This window comes from Nycticebus coucang, chromosome 10 (genome assembly GCF_027406575.1).
Source record: "Nycticebus coucang isolate mNycCou1 chromosome 10, mNycCou1.pri, whole genome shotgun sequence".
NCBI classification, from domain to species: Eukaryota; Metazoa; Chordata; class Mammalia; order Primates; family Lorisidae; genus Nycticebus; species Nycticebus coucang.
The window spans coordinates 121,465,926-121,486,584 of NC_069789.1; the positions used below are offsets into that span (position 1 = coordinate 121,465,926).

A 20,659-nucleotide genomic window follows, 5' to 3' on the forward strand; every position below is an offset into this window, starting at 1 on the left:
CCCTTCTGGACCCTCCCACAAGCCTGCTGGGTCCTGCCTGATCCTTCCGCAGGCCTCTGAGGGCCCTGCTCTGCCAAGGATCCTCATGCAGTTCCCCACTCCTTACGGGCGCCCCACCTGGGGAAAGCAGGGTGACCACAGGGGGGTAAGCCAGTCAGAGGGCAGAGGCCACCAGGACAGTCAGGAAGAACATGGATGGGCCCTGAGCTACACCTCAGCCACCAGATATGGAGAGGAAGAATCTCCCTGAAGCCTTCCCCTGAGGATAGCAGAGTTCAGAGCCCCTGACCTCTCTGCACTACAGTCCTCTCTTCCCAAGGCATAGGACACTGCTTTTCCACACCCAGGAGCTGCAGCTCCTCCTGAGACCCCAGGGCCTAGGGCCTGGGGCCTGGGTCTCTGTCCCTGGGTCAGCGGCCAGGCTGGTGACTCTGGAGACACAGGACAGGTCCCCCCAGTCATCACTCAGCTGCCCCTTTTAAGACTCCGGAACAGTCCCTACCACCTGTCTGCTGGGTATCACCCTCCTCCCCAGGACACTGGAGAACAGAGGAAATTCCAGGGCTCAGCTGAGCTTCTGTGTCATAAATAGAAATAAACACCAGGGGCTCTCTGGTGAAAGACCCAAGTCCAGGACACAGCAGAGGTCAGCACTGGGGAGGGCAGGTCATCTGTTATGGGAAAGAGGATCCCATCACCCTTGCTTCCTAAAGTATGGTCTGGAAAGGCAAAACGCAGACAGAAAAGAAAGGGATGGAGGGACCAGGAGGCAGGACTGAGAGGGGAGGGAGCAGGGAGGCATCCTGGGCACAGACCCCGCCCCTTGTACATGTGACCAGATGTGTACAAAGCTCTGGGCCCAGGGAGGAGGCTCAGCACAGCAGGAGGAAGAACAGAGCTGACAGAGCAGCTGTGCTGAGTGTTCCTGGAGCCGAAGCTCTTCTGCACAGAGGAGGACAGAGCAGGCAGCAGGGACCATGGAGCCTCCCTCAGTCCCTCTCTACAGAGGGCTCATCCCCTGGCAGGGGCTCCTGCTCACAGGTGAGAGGGATGACACCCTGGGGGTGGGCAGGAAGAGGGAGACCCCTCCCTAGGAGACCCCAGCCAGGTGTGCATGGGGCTCTGAGAGGGACAGGGAGCTTCTGCTGTAGCCTGAAGAGGGTGGAGTGGGGCTCAGCAACAAAAGTCCTCACCGAACTAGAATTGTTAAGGGGCAGGAAGATCTTGGGTGTTCTATTCTCTAAGTTAATCATTACTGCTCACTACATATTTAAAATGATAAGAATAATAACCAGGCTGGGCACAGTGGCTCACACCTATCATCCTAGCACTCTGGGAGAACAAAGTGGTAGGATTCCCTGAGCAAGGGAGAGACCCTCCATAAAAAATTTAAAAATTAGCTGGACACGGTGGCTTGTGCCTATAGTTAGCCCCAGCTACTCCAAAGGCTGAAGCAGGAGGATCACTGGAGCACAGGAGTTTAGTTGCTATGAGGTACAATGACACCTCTGCACTCTAGCTGGGGCAACAGAGTGAGACTCTGTCTCCAAAAAGGAAAGTAAAAAACGAATAATAACCAAATCAGGGTGACACTCCAAAGGAAAACATAACCAGGGGCACTAAACATCGTCCTTACCCACCAACATCACAAATTACCTTTACGTTTTTGGCAAATAAACACCAAGATGTGGAGGGCCCTGGGAACACTCACTAATGCACCCACAGGTGTCTGCAGCCTGTCCCAAGCTCTGGGGGACAACACGGGCCAGACAAGTCCCTGTCCTCACAAAGCTCATGTTCTAATGGGAGGGGACAGATGAGCAGAGAGATCTCAAATATGAGGTCCAGTGTGGACAAGAGCCAGGAAGGGAGCAGGCAGGGAAAGGTCACAAGGGGAAGGCCCAGGGTCTCAGGAGGAGGTGGCCAGGGAAGGGGCAAGGACGTCCCTGAATGTGAGCAGGGGTCTGAGGGCAGTGGGGGGTGAGCCATGCAGACACCTAGGAAGAAAATTCCAAACAGGGACCTGACCAGTCCAGGGGTGCTGAAGTGATGGGGTCATGCTGCTGACCTTGACCCAGAGGACACACATGCACTCTCACACAGTCACACTCACACTCACCTCCCAAAGCTCAGAGTGGAGAGACCTGCTCAGGACCCAGGGCCCCCTTTTCCATCCCAATACAAAGTTCCTAATGAGGATTGATTCTCTCTCCTCCCTCCTAGCCTCACTTCTCACCTCCTGGAACCCGCCCACCACAGCCCAGCTCACTGTTCAATCCATGCCGCCCAGTGCTGCAGAGGGGACAGATGTCCTTCTACACGTCCACAATCTGACAGAGAGTCCTTTGGGCTACTACTGGGACAAAGGAGACAGGGTGGCCAGCACCAATCGAATTCTATCATATGTAGTAGCCACTGAAGCAATTACCCCAGGGCCCACATACAGCAATCGAGAGACAATATACCCCAATGGGTCCCTGCTGCTGCAGAATGTCACCCAGAATGACACAGGATACTACACCATACAAGTCTTATCGCAAACTCTTCAGAGTGAAGAAGCAACTGGACAGTTACGCGTGTACCGTGAGTGATTCGGTGACGTCTGGGTGCTGGGGGGTTGGTTCACTTCACACACACGGGTTGTCAGGCCTGGGAGGCTCCTGCCCCCCCACTGCGTCCCGTCCCAAGTTGAGGTTTGGGCATCAAGTGCAGGACACACACTGTGGGACAGACTTCAGAGATCAGAATCCTTTCCTGCATCCAGACCCTGCAGACATTCCCTGGGGAAGGACCAGTCTGAGGGGGCAACTCAGCAGGGGGCATCAGTCTCAGACCAGCACCCCAGGCCCTCCCCATGGACATGACCCTGAGAAGGAGCCTGTGGGACTCGGTCAGGGCCTGGTCTGAGGGGCCCCCTGGGATCCTCACAGAGAAGTTTAGGCCTGGGGCTCCTGAGTCCAGGTGACCCTGGGGAGCCCATGGTCATGGCTGGGCTCTGGCCTCCTGGGCAGGGCTCCTGGCTATGACAATTTACCAGCTGACTGAGGGCCGAGGCTCCTGGGGTTGGTCACCAGCCAGGGCCAGACCCCAAGCCTGGGTAATTACAATGCCCAGTCAGTGACCTGAGGCTCCATATGGGTGGCACAGACCAACAGTTTCCTCAGGCCATCAGCGCACTGCCCTGGGGACCTAAGAGACTTCAGGGAAGGAACAGAGGAGAGAGGAAGCTCCTGGAGGCGGCTGTCCACAGGGATCAGGCCCAGCAGCTCCTTCATGGGCTCCCGCAATAATCAATGCTGTTTATTTGGGCGGCTTCTCTACACAAAGCTCTAGGGCAGACAACTGGGAATATCTAGGGTTAACTCACAGTCATGATAAGCCAGAGACCCCTGATGATTTATCCTATTTTACTGAGGAGAAACGGAGGCACAGGGCCGTACAGTCGTTGGATTAGGGTCACACCGAGCATGACTGGAAGACCAGAGCCGGGGAGGCCTGTCTGCAGCCACAGCCTCCACCTCTCCTCAGCGCCGGGCCCAGTGGAAGACCAGAGCCCAGGAGGCCCGTCTGCAGCCACAGCCTCCACCTCTCCTCAGCGCTGGGCCCTTACTAGGCATCCGGGGGCCCAGGGCCAGTCGTGGTTCAGCTGCTTTCTTTTTTTTTTTTTTATTAAACCATAGCTGTGTACATTGATATGATCATGGGGCATCATTCTCAGCTGCTTTCTGCTCAGGCGTCTGCAGCTCAGAGCAGGAAATTGCAGTCTGGGAGTAAGATCAGACGGAGAATCAGTCAGTTGACTCCAGACCTAGACCTCCTGCCTCAGCAAGCAGAGTCAGTGCCAGGAATACCCAGGCCTCCCCCTCGGTGCCCCCTTCCCACTGGCCTTGAATCCGTGTTCTTCCTGGTGTGTCCGAGTCACTCCCGCTGAGGACACAGGGCAGGACTTGGCTTTCCCTCTCCCCACTCACACCCTGCACCAGCAGAGGCCCCTGCGTGTGACACTCTCAGTAGTTCTCTGACAAAGAAGGGCGGGAATGAATGAGTGAGGGAATGAATGATCCACACCCTCTTCAGAGACGGATCCTGGGTGCAGAATCCCAGGAGGTTCTGACTGGGCCTGTTCCCTCCCCTCAGGGCCTGAGACCCACGCTCTATCCCTCTGACTCCTGCCCCTACAGCCGCCAGGAATCTCCTCTCATGTGACTCGGGGGCTTCTGGGACGTGGGTGGGTTTGGTGGCTCCCTGATCTGGTTCTGGGGTCTCCGAAGCCCCTGGAAGCCCCGTGCTGGCTGCTGTGATGTGTCTGGCTCTCCCTGCTCCTCCGTGTCCCTCATCTTCTTCCTCCCCCTCCAATCTGTGCCTTTGGCCTTCCCCAGACATTCCCACTAACAACAGCTGCCTGGTCTGGTCCCTTACCACTGGTCAGGCCCCACTTCCAGGCAATAGTAAAACCACAGAAATCAGTCAGAGCAGCTACCCTGCCAGGCTCCATCACAAGCCAATGTCGTCAGATTCCCTAGAGAATGAGCTTCCACAGTGTCCCTGCCCAAGTCTCTTTCTCTCTGTGAGGCCAACACATGGGACAGGCCACAGGACAGGGACAGGTGACCTCTCCATTCTCCCTCTACACTGCCTCACCAGGGGTCAGAGGAGAGGGACAGGTCTGCAGAGTCCTGTATTTTCCTGAAATACACGCGGACGTTTGGAAATACAAACTTGAGTGGCAGAAAGGGAGCATGAATGTGCTGGAAATGAGTCACAGGCTCATTTCACCCACTGACCCCTGACTCCAGCCTCATCCTGGTATAGGGCCCCCATCCTCCCTGGTTCCCAGGACCGTCCCAGAGGGAGCTGGCCAGACCGGTGCTGTCTGAGGGGTGGACAGCCTGTTCCGCATGCACCTGCGTCCCTCATGATAAGACCATTACCAGAAAGTGGAGTCCCTCAGACAGTGAGACAAGCCAGTCTCACTTAGACTCTGCCCAGTTTAGATGAATTTCGTTAATTCTGAGGTTGAGAGAAAAGGAATAAAGCACTTCACACACCTTGCTGGGCTCCTGCCCATTTTGCCTAACTTGTCACAGGAATTAGGGACGTGGGGCTCTTTCCAAATTCACGAACATCACACATGTCACTTCTCCTAATTTGGTATCATTCTTCTCTTTTTATTATTGAGACACTTCAGACTTCCTCTGACCCATTCTGTCCTCTTAATAGGACACGTGTCTCTCTCTACCCAGGGAGTCACTGACCCCAAACCCACTTCAGCATCTTCTTTTGAGCATAATGTGACCTGCCAGACTTCAGAGCTTGGTCCAAGATCTTATGGTGCTCTCTAGAGAAATATTCATGCCAGCAATTGCTCTTAGATCTTGACTATTAATGCTGCCCTTCAAATATGGAAGACACTTAATTTCTCAAATTTCTATCCCAGATCCATCAAACACACAAAGTCCATGAGGGCCAGATTTCCAGCACATTCATGCTCCCTTTCCGCCACTCAAGTTTGTGTTTCCAAACATCCACGTGTATTTCAGGAAAATCCACCGTCCTCACCCGCCCTCTGCAAGGGGAGAAGGGACCAAAGACAGGGAATACGGTTCTGCTGCTAAATCCAGCCAGCTCCTACCCCTCTCCTCACTCTTTCTGGATAATTCCCCAGACTCTGCTCTCTCTTTTCCGAGTCACTGGCTCATGTCAGTCATCATCAAACACCTGGAAAATCTCCTCCAACCTGTGGCCCCACAGCCTGACCAGGGAGCTCATCTCCAGGCTGGGCCTGGTCTCCCAGGTGTCATTTGTGCTCAAACACCCAGCCCTGGGCCAGTGTTTAAGGACAACGGGAGGTTCCATCAGCACCCATCTCTGGGATATGGGGGAGAGGGAAGCCTCAGAGAAACACACCTGGGGGGCGGCAAAATGGGACTATGAAGCTAGGAGGCACCTAGCACCTCCACATTCCCTGTGAGGACCACAAGGTCAGGCAGACAGCTAGTTAGGGAAGGATAAGAGAGGTGCCAGGGTGGGGTGGGGGGACACTCTGACTCCAGGTCCTGCGTCTGTCCACGACCCAGTGCTGCTGCTTAGTTGAGAACGTCTGTATGTTTCCCAGACACAGAGGAGGTGGCCCGACGTTCTCTGACCCTCAGACCAGCACACACCTGTGTTGGAACACACACACCTGCTTGGTCTTTTAATCGCTCATTTGGGCTGAGAGGTGACAGGTACCGACTCTGATTGAAAGACACCTTTGGAGCAATCAGAGGTCCCACACAGGGCAACCTTCTCTCTGTTATCTGCACAGCGAAGTTACCCAAACCCTCCATCGCCAGCACCAACTCCAACCCCGTGGAGGACAAGGACTCCGTATCACTAACCTGTGAACCTGAGACCCCGGACACGACCTACCTGTGGTGGATAAATGGCCAAAGCCTCCGAATCAGTGACAGGCTAGTGATGTCCCGGGACAACAGGACCCTCACTTTACAAAACATCACAAGGAATGACATAGGACCCTATGAATGTGGAAACTGGAATCCAGTGAGCTCCAACCGCAGTGACCCCTTCACCCTGAATGTTCTCTGTGAGTATCTCTCTTCCTCCGTGGCCCAGGCTGCCAGTCCAAAGCCACACGGCCAGACCCAGGGCACTCGGTCCCTCTCAGGTCCACGTACACAGACCCTCACCCCTGGACTCCCAGGCTGGTTGTAACTTCCTACCCCAGGCAAACCCAGCAGGCCCTGCCCTGAGCCAAGAACAGGAGGGAGAGGCTGCTTCTGTCTTGAGATTCTCACAGTCAACCACCTGTGACGAAAGAGGTGATGTCTCAGACACAGCTTCTGGCTGGGATTTTTTTTTTTTTTTTTTTTAAAGAAACAGGGTCTTGCTCCATTGCCTAGGCTGGAGTGCTCTGGCAAGATCATGGCTCACAGCAACCTCAAACTCCTGGGCTCAAGTGATCCTCCTGCCTCAGCATCCCGAGTAACTGGGACTACAGGTTCCCCCCACCACACTCAGTTCGTTTGTTAATTTTTTATAGAGACAGGGTCTCCTATGCCACCCAGGCTGGTCTTGAACTCCTGGCCTCAGGCAATCCTCCCACCTCTTCCCAAAGCACTGGGATTATAGGAATGAGCCACCACACCTGGCCAGGTTATCACTCTTTAAACAAGAGTATTATAAGATTTAGAAGGGTACTGTGGTCCTTCTACAGACCAGGAGTTTCCCCTTCCCTCCGATGACAACACATGTGGCTTTATTCTCTTTGTCCAGATGGCCCCAACGCCCCCACCATTTCCCCCCCAGAATCATATTACCGTCCCGGGGCCAACCTCACCCTCTCCTGCCACGCGGACTCTAACCCACCTGCACAGTATTCTTGGCTTATCAATGAGAGGCCCCAGCAAGCCACTCGAGAGCTCTTTATCGCCAGCGTCACTGTGAATAACAGCGGATCCTATGCCTGTGTCGCCCAGAACTCTGCCACTGGCTGCAATGGGACCACAGTCAAGAATATCACAGTCTCTGGTAAGTGAGTCCTTGGAGGACAGGCATTAAGTTTTGGCATGGAGTGTGCCTCCTGTCCAGAGATGAGCCAGAAGGGAATTTTCTTTCTCAGCCTGTGTCCTGGGCACAGACAAGTCCCAGGTTCTCCCCTGAGCCCTCCCCTCTGTCTCTGCAGACGCTCTCTTCCCCTGGCTACTCTGATTTCTCACCTCTGACCTTGGGTCCATCCTGGAATGTGGGAAGGGGGTGCCCTTGGCCCCAGAGAGCCCCACCTAGTGGGAGGGGCTTCCAGAGAGGGGGAGGAAGAAGGGCCCTCAAGGTCAAGTGTCTTTTCTGTGTCATAGACTTGCCTGTCTGTCACCTTTTTGTTTTCTTTTAACTACTCATTGATGTACAAGGAAAATACCGGGCTTTAAAACAAGCTCATGCTTCTTCCCCGAATGAGAGTAGAAAATCCCCTCTGAGGAAGGGTGAGCATCTCGGAGCCCCGCTCCCTGCTCTGCTCCCAGCTCACCCAGTGACGTTTTTCTGAGCTCTTCTCTGACTCCATCTAGGGTAGGACAGGCCACGTGGAGAAGGTGCCCAGGTGGCCAGCACTGAATCTGGCCACATTATGCCACCAATCAACACCAGAGACTGCCCAGGTCAGGCTGCAGGAAATGGGAAGAGTGAGCCTCAGGGAAGACTCCTAAGCTGTGTCCTGACTCTGCAGTCACCAGATTGTCAGGACGCTATACCTGTGCCATATGCCAGAGGATAGCGAGTGATGCCCACATGGAGAAACAGACAGACCCCCCCCCCCAAATGTGTGTGTACAGGGAGAGCAGGAGTACCAGGCACCACATAGGGTGTGTGTATGAGCACTGTCTGGGATGTATGCGTCTTTAATATAAGGAGAACAGCTCTGGACAGATCTTGGACACACCGCACAACCCATATATAATACAACCTATATATTATACATATATATTACCGAACAGAAATTTTACCTTAACAGTCCTTTTCAGTGGACAGTCTAGTGGCACTAAGTGCCCCCACATTGTCCTGCTGTCATCACCACCATCCATCCGTAGACCTCTTCTCTTCCAAACTGAATCTCTGTGCCCAGCAACACCTGAGCAAAACTGCCCACCTCCAGCCCCTGGGGCCTGAGAACTCTGCTGACCCCCAGACCTGCTCCCATCTCCCTGTGTTATTTCTTCCCAAACACCCAGGCCCAGGGTCACCCAGCTCTAGGACGTCCTTATATACTAAGGCTTCAGGGAAAACGCCCCTCAGCTGAGTATGTAGCTGGAAGGGACTCAGCACCCACATGTCCCGCGGTCGCTCAGGCAGTCAGAGCTCAGGGAAGGGCCAGGAGAGGAGCCAGGGAATCTCTGACTCCCAGTCCTGTGTCTGTCCACAACTGAAAGCTGAGGCTTAATTCATACTTGAAAAAGTCTGTGAGTCTCCCAGACAGGGCAGGCCATGTCACATTCCCTGACCCTCAGATCCTCACGCATTTGTCTGTGACACACACGTGCCTTGGTCTTTTTTTTTTTGATGGTTTTTGGCCGGGCCTAGGTTTGAACCCACCACCTCTGGCATATGGGACTGGCGCCCTACCCCTTTGAGCCACAGGCACCACCCCGTGCCTTGGTCTTTTAAGGACTAGGATTGGCTGAGAGGTGAGAGATGCCATCTGTAATTGAAAGACCCTTTAGGGCGGTGCCTGTGGCTCAAGGAGTAGAGTGCCGGCCCCATATACCGAAGGTGGTGGGTTCAAACCCAGCTCCGGCCAAAAACGGAAAGACGCCTTTGGAGGAATCAAAGGCATCACACAGGGCAACCTTCTCTCTGTTACCTGCACAGAGGAGTTACCCAGACCCTTCATCACAAGCAACAACTCCAACCCTGTGGAGAACAAAGACTCTGTGGCATTAACCTGTGAACCAGCGGCTCAAGACGTGACCTACCTGTGGTGGCTAAACAACCAGAGCCTCCCAGTCAGTCCCAGACTGCAGCTGTCCCCGGACAACAGGACTCTCACTTTATTTGATGTCACAAGGGATGACTCAGGACCCTTTGTGTGTGAAATACAGACCCCAGAGAGCTCTAACCACAGTGACCCCTTCACCCTGAATGTTCTCTGTGAGTATCTCTGTTTCTCCGTGGCCCAGGCTACCAGCCCAAATCCATACGGCCAGACCCAGGCCACTCAGTCCCTCTCAGGTCCAAGTACACAGACTCTCACCCCTGGACACCCAGGCTGGCCATGACTTCCTGCTCCTGGCAAACTCAGGCAGGCCCAGTCCTAAGCAAGAAGAGGAAAGAGGGGCTGCTCCTATCCTGGGAGGCTCAGGGTCAACAACCCTTGATGGGAGAAACAGGTAAATGTCTCCCCCAGGCTCAGTGAGCATAGCAGGTAGGGGTGGGACTTTTTATAAGGGTTGGGACACAGCTCAGAGAGAAACCTTCTCCCAAGAAAGAGTTTCTCCTTCCCTCTGATGACATCACATGTGGCTTTATTCTCTTTGTCCAGATGGCCCTGATGACCCCACCATTTCCCCTCTGGAGTCATCTTACAGTTCAGGGGCAAACCTCAACCTCTCCTGTCATGCGGACTCTAACCCGCCTGCACAGTATTCTTGGCTTATCAATGGGAGTTCCCAGCAAGCCATGCAAGATCTGTTTATCCCTGGAATCACTGCAAAGGATAGCGGGTCCTACACCTGCCATGCCCATAACTCAGCCACAGGCCTCAGTAAGACCAGAGTCATGAATATCATAGTCTCAGGTAAGTAGATAGATGCAGCATTAGCAAAAAGTTTTAGGGTGGAATCTAGTGGGGTTTCAAAGAACAGTCAAGAAATTTTCTTTCCCAGTCTGTGTACTGGGCACAGCAAATCCCAGGTTCTCCCCTGAGATACAGTATAGATAGGGATTAAATATGCATAACAAAATTTAGCATCTTATCCATTTTTAAGTGGACAGTTCTGTGCTGTAAGTACATTTACAGTGTTGCTAAACTATCACCACTATCTATTTCCAGAACCCCAGAACTTTTCCATCCTACTGTACTAAAACTGGGTACCCAATAAACAATAATTACCTACTCCCCAGCCCCTGGTAACTATATATTTAACTATTCTAAGTACCTCTCATATAAGTGGAAACAAACAGTATTTGTCCCTTTTCATCTGGCTTACTTCACGTAGCATAATGTCTTCAAGGTCCATCCATGTTGTCATTACTTTTTAAGAATGAATAATATTCCATTTTATAGATATACCACATTTTGTTTATCCGTTCGTACATCTATGAATGCTTAGGTTGCTCCCATCTTCTGGCTACTATGAATAATGCTGCTATGAACATGGGTGTACAAGTATCTATTCAAATCCCTGCGTTCAGTTTGTTTAGGGATATACCCCAAAGTGGAATTGCTGGATTAAATGGTGAGTATAGGTGGAAAGCCTATATGTGCCTTCTACTTGATGCATGATGGAAAGGCAAGTAAAAAAGTTTTTTTAGAAACTGACTGGGTCTCGGGAGGCTGAGGCAAGAGAATCGCTTAAGCCCAGGAGTTGGAGGTTGCTGTGAGCTGTATGAGGCCACGGCACTCTACAGAGGGCCTTAAAGTGAGACTCTGTCTCTACAAAAAAAAAAAAAAAAAAAAAAGAAACTGGGAGAAACCGGAGTAGAACTCCATAAAGGCTTATGGCCTAGTCCTAGAGGCAGTAAATGCCTGGGAGACAAAGGCTGGCTGTGGGAGGCAGAGGCTTACAGGCAAGTCTCTGTATATCTTAGCAATCTCTGGTCAGTTCTCTGAAGATGAATTACTGCCTTCAGGTGGTCTGGTTGAAGGTCAGGTGTTCAAACAACCTCCTCCCCTGGAGTTCTAATCCTTGTTTAAGTAAAGTAGTTTAGGGTATGGTTCTAATTAAAAGATAAAACAGTAACTTTGAAGTGAAGTAATGGAATGTGTTAATTAGTAGACTGCTTGGAGCTGGGCAAGTTGGGCCCGGTCATGTGATTGGTTTTGGAAATGTCATCATTGATCATTGATTAATGGTACATACATGCAGTATTGGGTATATAAGTTGGGGAGAAATAAAGAGAATTGGCCATATGCCAATAAAGAGCTGTGGTCCCCTTTATTACTATACAATTTCAAAAGTAGGACCTATACTCTGCCACACCGCCCACGCATGAGAACTTCATGCAACAGGTGAGTCCCAGTTTAGCTTTTTTTTTTTATTTTTTATTTTTTTAATTTCAGCTTGCTTGTTCATTCTTCTTCGTTTAAAGTACTCTTTTTTTTGGTTCATTTTCTTCTTCCTTTGGCGATGCTCTGTCCTGCTGTTTTTGATGTTAGTAGAGACGGGGGTCTTACTCTGGCTCACTGCTGGTCATACTGGTCTTGAACCTCTGAGCTCAGGCAATCCACCTGTCTCAGCCTCCCACAGCGATGGGACTACAGGCGTGAGCCACCACGCCTGGCCCTCAGTTTAGTTTTTTGAGGAATCACCATATCATTTTGTACAATGGCTGTACCATTTTACATGCATACCAACAATGCACAAGAGTTCCAATATCTCTATATCCTCAAAAACATTGTTTTCTGTTTTTGTTAGACATATTATGGCACATGAGGTGGTGTAGCACTGGAGTTTATTTGCATTTCCCTGATGATTGTTATTTAGCAACATTTCATATGCTTATTGGCCATCTGTTTATCTACTTTGGAGAAATGTCTGTTCAAGAGCTTTGCCCATATTGAGTTGTTTGGGGTTTTGTGGATGTTGTTGAGTTGCATTTGTTCTTAATGTATTCTGGATATCAATCCTTATCGGATATATGATTTTCATGTATTTTCTCCATTCTATAGGTGGTCTTTTCACTTTCTTGAAAACATTCTTTGATGCACAAAAGTTTTTAATTTTTATGAAGTCCAATTTATCTAGTTTTTCTTTTGCCTATGATTTTGGTGTCTTAGCCAAGAAATCATGCCAAATCCAATGATATGAAGCTTTCACCCTTGAAACATTTTCCTAGTTTTAGCCCCACATTTAGTGGAGCTCAATTTTTAGTTAATTTTTGTATATGGTGTTCGGTAAAGATTCAAATTCATTCTTTCACAAGGATATCCAGTTTTCTCAACACCATTTATTGAAAAGACTATCCTTTCTTTCCCCCATCAAATAGCCTTGGCACCTTTGTCAAAAGCCATTTGGTGTTTATTCCTGGACTCACTACTCTATTGCCTTGGTTGCTGTATCTTGCTTTACGTCAGTACCACATTGTTTTAATTACTGCAGCTTTGCGGTGAATTTTGAAATAAGGAAGTGTGGGCCCTCAACTTTACTTTTTCAAGATTGTTTTAGCTATTCAGGGTGCCCTAAGGTTCCATATTAATTTTAGAATGGATTTTTCTACTTCTGCAAAAAATATCACTGGGATGCTGATGGAACTGCATTGAATACATAACTCACCTTGGGTAGTACTGCTGTCTTTTTTTTTTTTTTTTTTTGTAGAGACAGAGTTTCACTTTATGGCCCTCGGTAGAGTGCCGTGGCATCACACAGCTCACAGCAACCTCCAACTCCTGGGCTTAAGCAATTCTCCTGCCTCAGCCTCCTGAGTAGCTGGGACTACAGGCGCCCGCCACAAGGCCCGGCTATTTTTTTGTTGCAGTTTGGCCGGGGCTGGGTTTGAACCCGCCACCCTTGGTATATGGGGCCGGCGCCCTGCTGAGCCACAGGCGCTGCCCAGTACTGCTGTCTTAACAATATTACATCTTTTAATCCATGAAAACAGGACATCTTTTCTATTTATGTCTTCTATTTCTTTTAACAATGTTTTATAGTTTTCTGGATGTAGGTTTGTTAAGTTTATTCCTAAGTTTTATTTTGTTTTGTTTTTGGAGACAAGAGTCTCACTATGTCACCCTCGGTAGACTGCCGTGGACAACACAGCTCACAGCAACCTCAAACTCTTGAGCTTATGCAATTCTCTTGCCTCAGCCTCGCAAGTAGCTGGGACTATAGGCACTTACCACAATGCCTGGCTGTTTTTTTTTTTGTTGTTGTTGTTGTAGTTGTCGTTGTTCTTTAGCAAGCCTGGGCCAGGTTCAAACCCGCCAGCCTCAGTATATGTGGCTGGCACCCTAACCACTGGGCTACAGGCACTGAGCCTATTCCTAAGTATTTTATATTTTATTTTTAAAAAAGTCTTGTAAATAGAATTTTGTTCTTAATTTCCTTTAGATTATTCTTACACACAACTGATTTTTTACATGTTGATTTTGTATCTTGCAATTTCCTGGACTTATTTATTAGTTCTAAAAGTGTTTTCATGGAATTTTAAGGGTTTTCTACTTAAAAATTCATGTAATCTGCAAGCAGGGGTCATTTTACTTCTTTCCGATTTGGATGCTTTTTTCCCCTTTACCTAATTCCTCTAGCCAGGACTTCCAAAGCTACATTGAATGGAAGTGGCAAAAGCAGACATCCTTGTCTTGTTCTTGACCTTAAAAGAAAATTTTTCGGTCTTTCACGGCTGAGTATGGTATTAGCTGTGGTATTTTCATATTTGGCCTTTATTATATGTTGAGGTTGTTTACTCCTATTCCTAGTTGGAGTGCTGCTATCATGAAAGGATGTTGAATTTTGTCCAGTGCTTTTACTGATTCAATTTTATTACTGGTTATAGATTTATTCAGATTTTTTATTTCTCCATGATTACATCTTAGCAGGTTTTATGTTTCTAAGAATTTGTACATTTCATCTAGTTATCCAATTCGTTGGCATATAGTTATTCCTAGAACTCTAATAATCACTATTCTTGCAGAATTGGTTCTAATGGCTTCACTTTAATTTTCCAATTTTAGTAATTTGAATCTTGTCTCTTTCTTTCATAGTCAATCTAGTTAAAGGTTGTCAATTATTTTGATCTTGTTTGAAGAATCAACTTTCTCTGTTGTTTTCCCTCCTGTTTAACGCCACTCTAGTCTTTATCATTTCCTTTATCCACTATCTTTGGGTTTAACTTGTTCTTTTTCTTCATCTTAAGTTGTAAAGTTAGGATTATTTAAGAGCTTTCTTCTTTTTTAATGCATGTACAATTATAAATTTCTTGCACAAGATTCTTAACTTCTCTGATCCTCAGAGTACTCAACCGAAAATTGTAACAGATACTGCTTCATGCAACTGTTTTAAGGATTTAATGTAATAATCAATTAAACCTTCAGCAAAATGCCAAACACAGAGGAAATGTTTCATAAATCTTAGCTGCTGTTACTACTACTATTACCATTAGCCTTGAAGTCAGATAGTCCTAGCTAGAGTTAAGTCCAAGATCTACCTCTCACCAGCCATATGACTTTGGTTAAGTTTTTCACCACTCTAAGCCTCCATTTTTTACTTTTAAAATGGAAATAATGTATCCCTAATAGGGTTATTGTATAAATCAAATGAGACATACAGAGTACTTAGCATAGGGCCTGGCACATAGTAAGCACCCCACAACAGTAGTGATCATCAGTCTCAAGGTGACTGGTGAGAGCTAAGCCCTGAATGGTTGCAATAGAAATAAAGAAGAAACAGATGCAAAAGGTATTTTGATAATTTATTGGGGATAATGTCTGTGAGGGAGAGTAGGGCAGGAGTGGGAGGAACCTGGGGGAGCCCTCAGACCACGCTGCAGATCTGATGCCTGTGAGGGAGAAAGAGAAGGAAGTGTCAGGTTGTGGTGTGGTGCTAAGGGAGTTTCTGCAAGGATGATGGGGAGTCCTTGAGACAGTCACCCAGCACAGAAAAATAGGGTCTGGTGGAATTGGGTCTTCACACCTCTGCTGGGAGCCCATGGGAAGCAAGGACTCTGTGCAAACGAGGTGGTTAACTCAGAGTGCACTGGCCTGGGCCTTCTGTCAACTAAATCCCTGCCGTAGAGACCTGAAAGCCTCATATTCATGGCTCTGAGACACTGAGAAAAAAATGCAGCCACAGAGATGCGGTAAGTTGTAAACACGTACAAAACTCGCAGTGAGTTTTTCTCACATTTCAAGGCCTTCGGAAATGTCTGAGTGCAGAAAGCCCAGGATGGAATTGTCCAAAGAATGATTAACAACCTAGAAACATGGTGAGAGGAAAGAAATTGCAAGGATGTAGTTGGCTAATCACCTTCCAGCAGCTTTTCCTCCCACCACACACACAAAAGTATTCCTTGAAGGAACAAGTAGAGACTACTTCATGCTGAGAGTTCTTTCCCAGGGAACCTCCACCGTGAAACAACTCCTTCCTTCCTTCTCCTCTTCTCTTCCCATGCAGATGCTCCAGTGAAAGAAAGTCCTCCTGGCCTCTCAGCGGGGGCCATAGTTGGCATCGTGATTGGAGTACTGGCCGGGGTGGCTCTGATAGCAGCCCTCGCGTACTTTCTGAGTTCCACAAGTAGACGGTATGATGCCTTTCCTCTTGTTGGGTTTCCTCCAAGGCTACCTGCCATGCTTGGGAGAGGGAAAGACATTCTGCGCCTGGATCTCCTCCTCCCGCTAAACTCCTGCTTCTCGGCACTGATTCCTGCCGGTCTCTTCTCCCCTGCTGTCCGTGCTCCCTGCACCCCTGTCTCCTGGACATGGCTGTTCCGATCCCCGTGTAGTCTAGAGGAACAGACCCAGTTATGTTCCGATGGTCCCCACTCAGGGAAGCCAAGGTTCTAAGAGGAAAACAAATGAGAAAAAGAAAGAAGCAGCAGGAGAAAGCAAGTCCTGTGCTCCGCTGACCACAGTGGCAGGAGGAGGGGGAACAGGACCGGAAGAGAACCTAAGGAAAAGGAAAGCTACCAAATCCCTTCAGACAATAGAAAAAGACAAACAAATGAAAACTTAGCATCTACCCCTGGAAAACAAACTGAGAGAGCTCTTTGGGTAGAAGTAGGCACAGAAACAGTTAATAAAGAATGGAGCTAAACGTGAACATGCAGCAAACAGGAAAAGAGTAAACACCACAAGAGAGGGTGTTCAGATGGATAGGTCCCTCACAGGAAGGGCAATGCCAAACATGGTATGAAGGAACGTGGAGAAACTGACTACTCACAGTGTCCTTCCTAACTCAGGGAGCAAGGATCCTGTGCTTGGGAATAGCAGTCACAGTGTCTGATGTTTATTTAGGGCAAGTGACCAGCATGATCTCACAGAGCACAAATCCTCAGCCTCCAACCACAGTAAGTAAAACCACTCACTCAGTGAGAACTATCTGTTCCACCATATGTCCTGCTCTGGCGGGGAATCCTAGATTCCCAAACCACTCCTTCCCTTCTCAATTTATTTTTTTTCTTTTTTGAGACAGAGTCTAGGTCTGTCACCCAGGCTGTAGGGCAGTGGCATCATCGTAGCTCACTGCAACCTCAAACTCCTGGGCTCAAATAGTCCTCCTGCCTCAGCCTCCCAAGTAGCTGGGACTACAAGCATGTGCTACATCTAGGCTCCTTCTGAATTTTTACAAAGGGCCTCTCCATTTCCCAATCTTAAATTGGCACAGGTCCTCACACCCTTCCTCAACATAGCCCCGCCAGAGAGGGTCCCTCTACCTAGGCCAGGCAGGCCTGAGTAAGATCCCTTGTTCCCAGGAGCCATCGCCTGGTCCTTACTCCTTCCCCTTCCTGCCTCTATTACGGATGTGGGCATTCTCCCGTGGGGAGACTTTCCTTGTCTTTTGGGTGCTCTGGGTGTGGTGTGCCTCAATGCCCCTCCTTGCCACTGGAGCGTGTTGCTGAGAAACATATCTGGGCAAAAGTCAAGGCCTCACCTACTGGTAGAAACCTTCAAAAGTGGATAGTGGCCTCCTGTGGCTTTACCCCTGCCCTCCTCTAATGCTACTGTGCTGGGCCTAGAGCACAGACTCGGATGGAAGCGAATTCCTTAACTGACAATGGGCTACATGCCCAACCACTACCACTGCCCCACCTGCCACTCCTGCAGCTAGAAATCACCAGGCCTTAAGTCAGTGCATTTCCATGGATTGGTAACTCATTTTTTGCTTCCCCAGGTGAGGACCACTCTGACAACTCACCTGACAATGTAAGCACAACCAGTGTCACTGCTCATTTTCTCATGGAAATGACTCTATACAGAATTGGTTATTCTTGAAGGCACAAACGTGAGATCAAATTTGGGCTAAAGGTTTTAGTGCGGCAACTCATGGTAATCACTCCCACGAGTCTACCTTACCACAATAATGTACAGGTTGGAATGATCTCCATCCTGTGTCAAATACCAGCTATGGCTCTTAGTAGCTCCAGGCAAATAACTTAACCTCTTTGACCCTCAGCTTTGCCATCTGTAAAATGGGCACTTTGCCTGCTTCAAGGACAAGGTGAAGGGAGTAAGGAATTTAACATGTGTAGAACACTCAGCACCGCGGCCATAGAAGGAGGACACTAAATCCTTCTCCCTCCTCTACCTTCAACCTGACCCTGTGCTTACTGTCAAAAGGATAATTTCCATTCTAATGGATCTGAGATCCTGCCTCCTTTATTTTATAACAATTTTACAGGATTTTTCCCATTTTAACCTTTCAATAGGGTACACATATATCCTGAAAAGAGCTAAATCATAATTACACTGTCTCAGGGTATGAACGTTCACGAGTTAAACACACCCGTGTAAGCAGCGAGCCAAGAGACCGCCATCCTGACTTCCAGTGCTCCAGATTAGTTTTGCCTGGTTTTGCTCTTCCATGCGTGAGAAACACGGCATATCCTCACCCGCACGCGGCTTTTCTCATTCAATGTTGTTTTGTGAGTTCCATATTGTTTATGCACATTGTTATATGGATTTATGGTCTGCTCACTCTTGTTGCTGTATGATCATATTCTGTGGCACAAATGCCACTTTGATGTGTCTCTTCTGATGATCATTCATCAGAACGTCAGCAAGCAGAGGACGGGCAGCAAGAGCCCTTCTCCAAATCTCAGACTTTCAAAGTGGTGACAGGCCCGGGTGCTGAATCTCACTGAGCAAAGGCGAGGGCCTGAGTCATGACACTGACTTAACTGATCACTGTTCATGCTTTTCAGATCGATGAAATTGCCTATTCTTCTCTGAACTTCAAAGCCCAGAAACCAACAGAACCAACTTCAGCCTCCCCACCCCCAATGGCCACAGAGACAATTTATTCAGAAGTAAAAAAGAAGTAATGCGACCTGGCCTGCTCTCTGCACTGCTGATGTCTGAGTCTCTCACCCTCATCACTAGGAGAAGAATTACCCTCAGGGGAAAAGGGGAAAGGCTCCCCCACCCTTTCTTCCCTGATATGCACCTCTTGGCTGCCTGGTCATAGCCCCTCCCTTCAATGTCAACACATGAAAAGGTACATTGAGAGTCCTAAGGAACCTCACCTTCCTTGTCATTGAATTTTGGCAAAGCCTACTTAGGACAGAAATTGCCAGAACTTCCCCACCTATCCCCATTTCACCAACCTGGACCTGTTTTAAACTCATATATTCGGTACTCATTCATTTCTTCCCACCCCAGTCCTGTCCTATCAGCATTTGAATTTGCCTTAACCTTGAGATTATATGTATGCCTTTCTCCGCTGAAGTACATGTGCCAGAAAAAAAGAGAGAGAAAGTCAAGGTAATCATGGCTCCTCCTATCTCTCCAAATCAAATATATAACCAACAGTGACCTTAGAAATCCTATACCTTTGCCCACTTTTGGGATTGTCTATGGGTTTGGGGTCTGAGCACCTTGCTGTTTATCTAACTAAGCACTTTGGCAAACCTCTCTCCAGAGAACCCACTAGAAGCAACTAGGAAAACTATTTGCCAAGAGCCACAGGCGATTCCTGATGGAAAATGCAGAAGTGCACTTTGTTTTAATATTTTCATGGGCTTTATTCAAGGAAGTGCTAAAGAGGGAGGGGTTACAGCCTCGGGGGGGAAACAAACTTTTAATAGACACAACCTGCCAGGAATGTGGGAAAGGGATCAGGAAGCGCCCCTTCAGGGATTATTTAACTATTGGTTTAAAATGCACAATTTGGGGCTCAGCGTCTGTGGCTCAAGTGGCTAAGGCACCAACCACATTCACCTGAGCTGTCAGGTTCGAACCCAGCCCAGGCCCGCCAAACAACAAATAGCCGGGCGTTGTGGCGGGCGCCTGTATTCCCAGCTACTTGGGAGGCGGAGGCAGGAGAATTGCTTGAGCCTAGCAATTGGAGGTTGCTGTGAGCTGTAATGCCACGGCACTCTACTCAGAGTGACAGCTTAAGGCTCAAAAAATAAACAAATAAATAAAATGCACAATTTGAGGTATTGGGGTTTTTTCCCTTTTGTCTGAGACATTCTACCATTTTAATATTTGTAACTATTTATTTATATGAAAAGGGGTCATTTTTACTTAGAGTAGCTGTGTAAGCCAATCCAACTGCCTTATGTGGAAGAAGTCACCCAACTCCCTCAGGTCCCTTGCTCAAGAGCCTCCGAGGCTTTTTTGTCAGGGCTCCAAATAGAAATCAGAAGAGGCTTCCCTCATCCACAACTAGAAAAGCCCCGGAAACTTCATTTCCAGGCACCTCAGACCAATCTTCAGCTACCATTCCCGTCCGCCTCTCTACCTGCGCACCTTCCTGCTGCCCTGCTCACTTTCTGGGAAGCCGCCTCTGCTGAGGTGTATGTGGCCCCTGAGAAGTGGGAGCACCTACAGGCCTCTCACTCACACTGGTGGCATTGTCTACAACTTGAAAGCTGCACTGGTGCTGATGCCTTTGGGACACAGGGCTGTGGGAGGGTCTGAGGACCTTGGCGGAGGTGTTGTAACACAGCCCTGGGCATTTTGAACAGCCTCTGAGATTTACCTTTTTTCCCACGGGGTCCATCAGTATATCTTAGAATAAAAAAACAAGGACGGAGAGCTTCTCACCCAGCCTTCTTCTACACAAATGGAAACTCTTGGGGCTAAGAGAAAGGTTTTATTTAATATTGCCTACTTGATCTCAGGACATACCAAACAGGCCTTCTCCAAGAGAATTAGCTGGAAATTCTATGTACTCACGTACCTCTTTCAAGGTTTTCTAACCCTGACATGACTGTACATACCTTCCCTCATCCGTGCTGCGCCGTGTTATTTAATTTTGTCTGGCTAATGCCAGTTCCCAATTATTTGTAAAAT

General features: G+C 48.7%; 1 protein-coding gene across 6 annotated transcripts; it reads left to right on the forward strand.

Moving 5' to 3' along the window:
• The first annotated feature begins 854 nt into the window (after positions 1-854).
• LOC128597087 (carcinoembryonic antigen-related cell adhesion molecule 1-like) lies at positions 855-19,427 on the forward strand. Of its 6 annotated transcripts, XM_053607128.1 has the most exons (10): positions 856-1,041; positions 2,224-2,583; positions 6,308-6,586; positions 7,276-7,530; positions 9,361-9,639; positions 10,031-10,285; positions 15,819-15,945; positions 16,658-16,710; positions 17,535-17,566; positions 18,565-19,427. In XM_053607128.1, exons 1-10 carry the CDS (start codon positions 978-980, stop codon positions 18,682-18,684), a joined length of 1,824 nt encoding a protein of 607 aa, XP_053463103.1. In that variant the 5' UTR covers positions 856-977; the 3' UTR covers positions 18,685-19,427. The 6 variants fall into 6 exon arrangements, with proteins under 6 accessions (XP_053463106.1, XP_053463105.1, XP_053463104.1 ...); XM_053607131.1 differs by lacking the exon at positions 10,031-10,285 and having other exon boundaries at positions 855-1,041; XM_053607130.1 differs by lacking the exon at positions 16,658-16,710 and having other exon boundaries at positions 855-1,041; positions 18,565-18,670.
• The last annotated feature ends 1,232 nt before the right edge of the window (positions 19,428-20,659 follow it).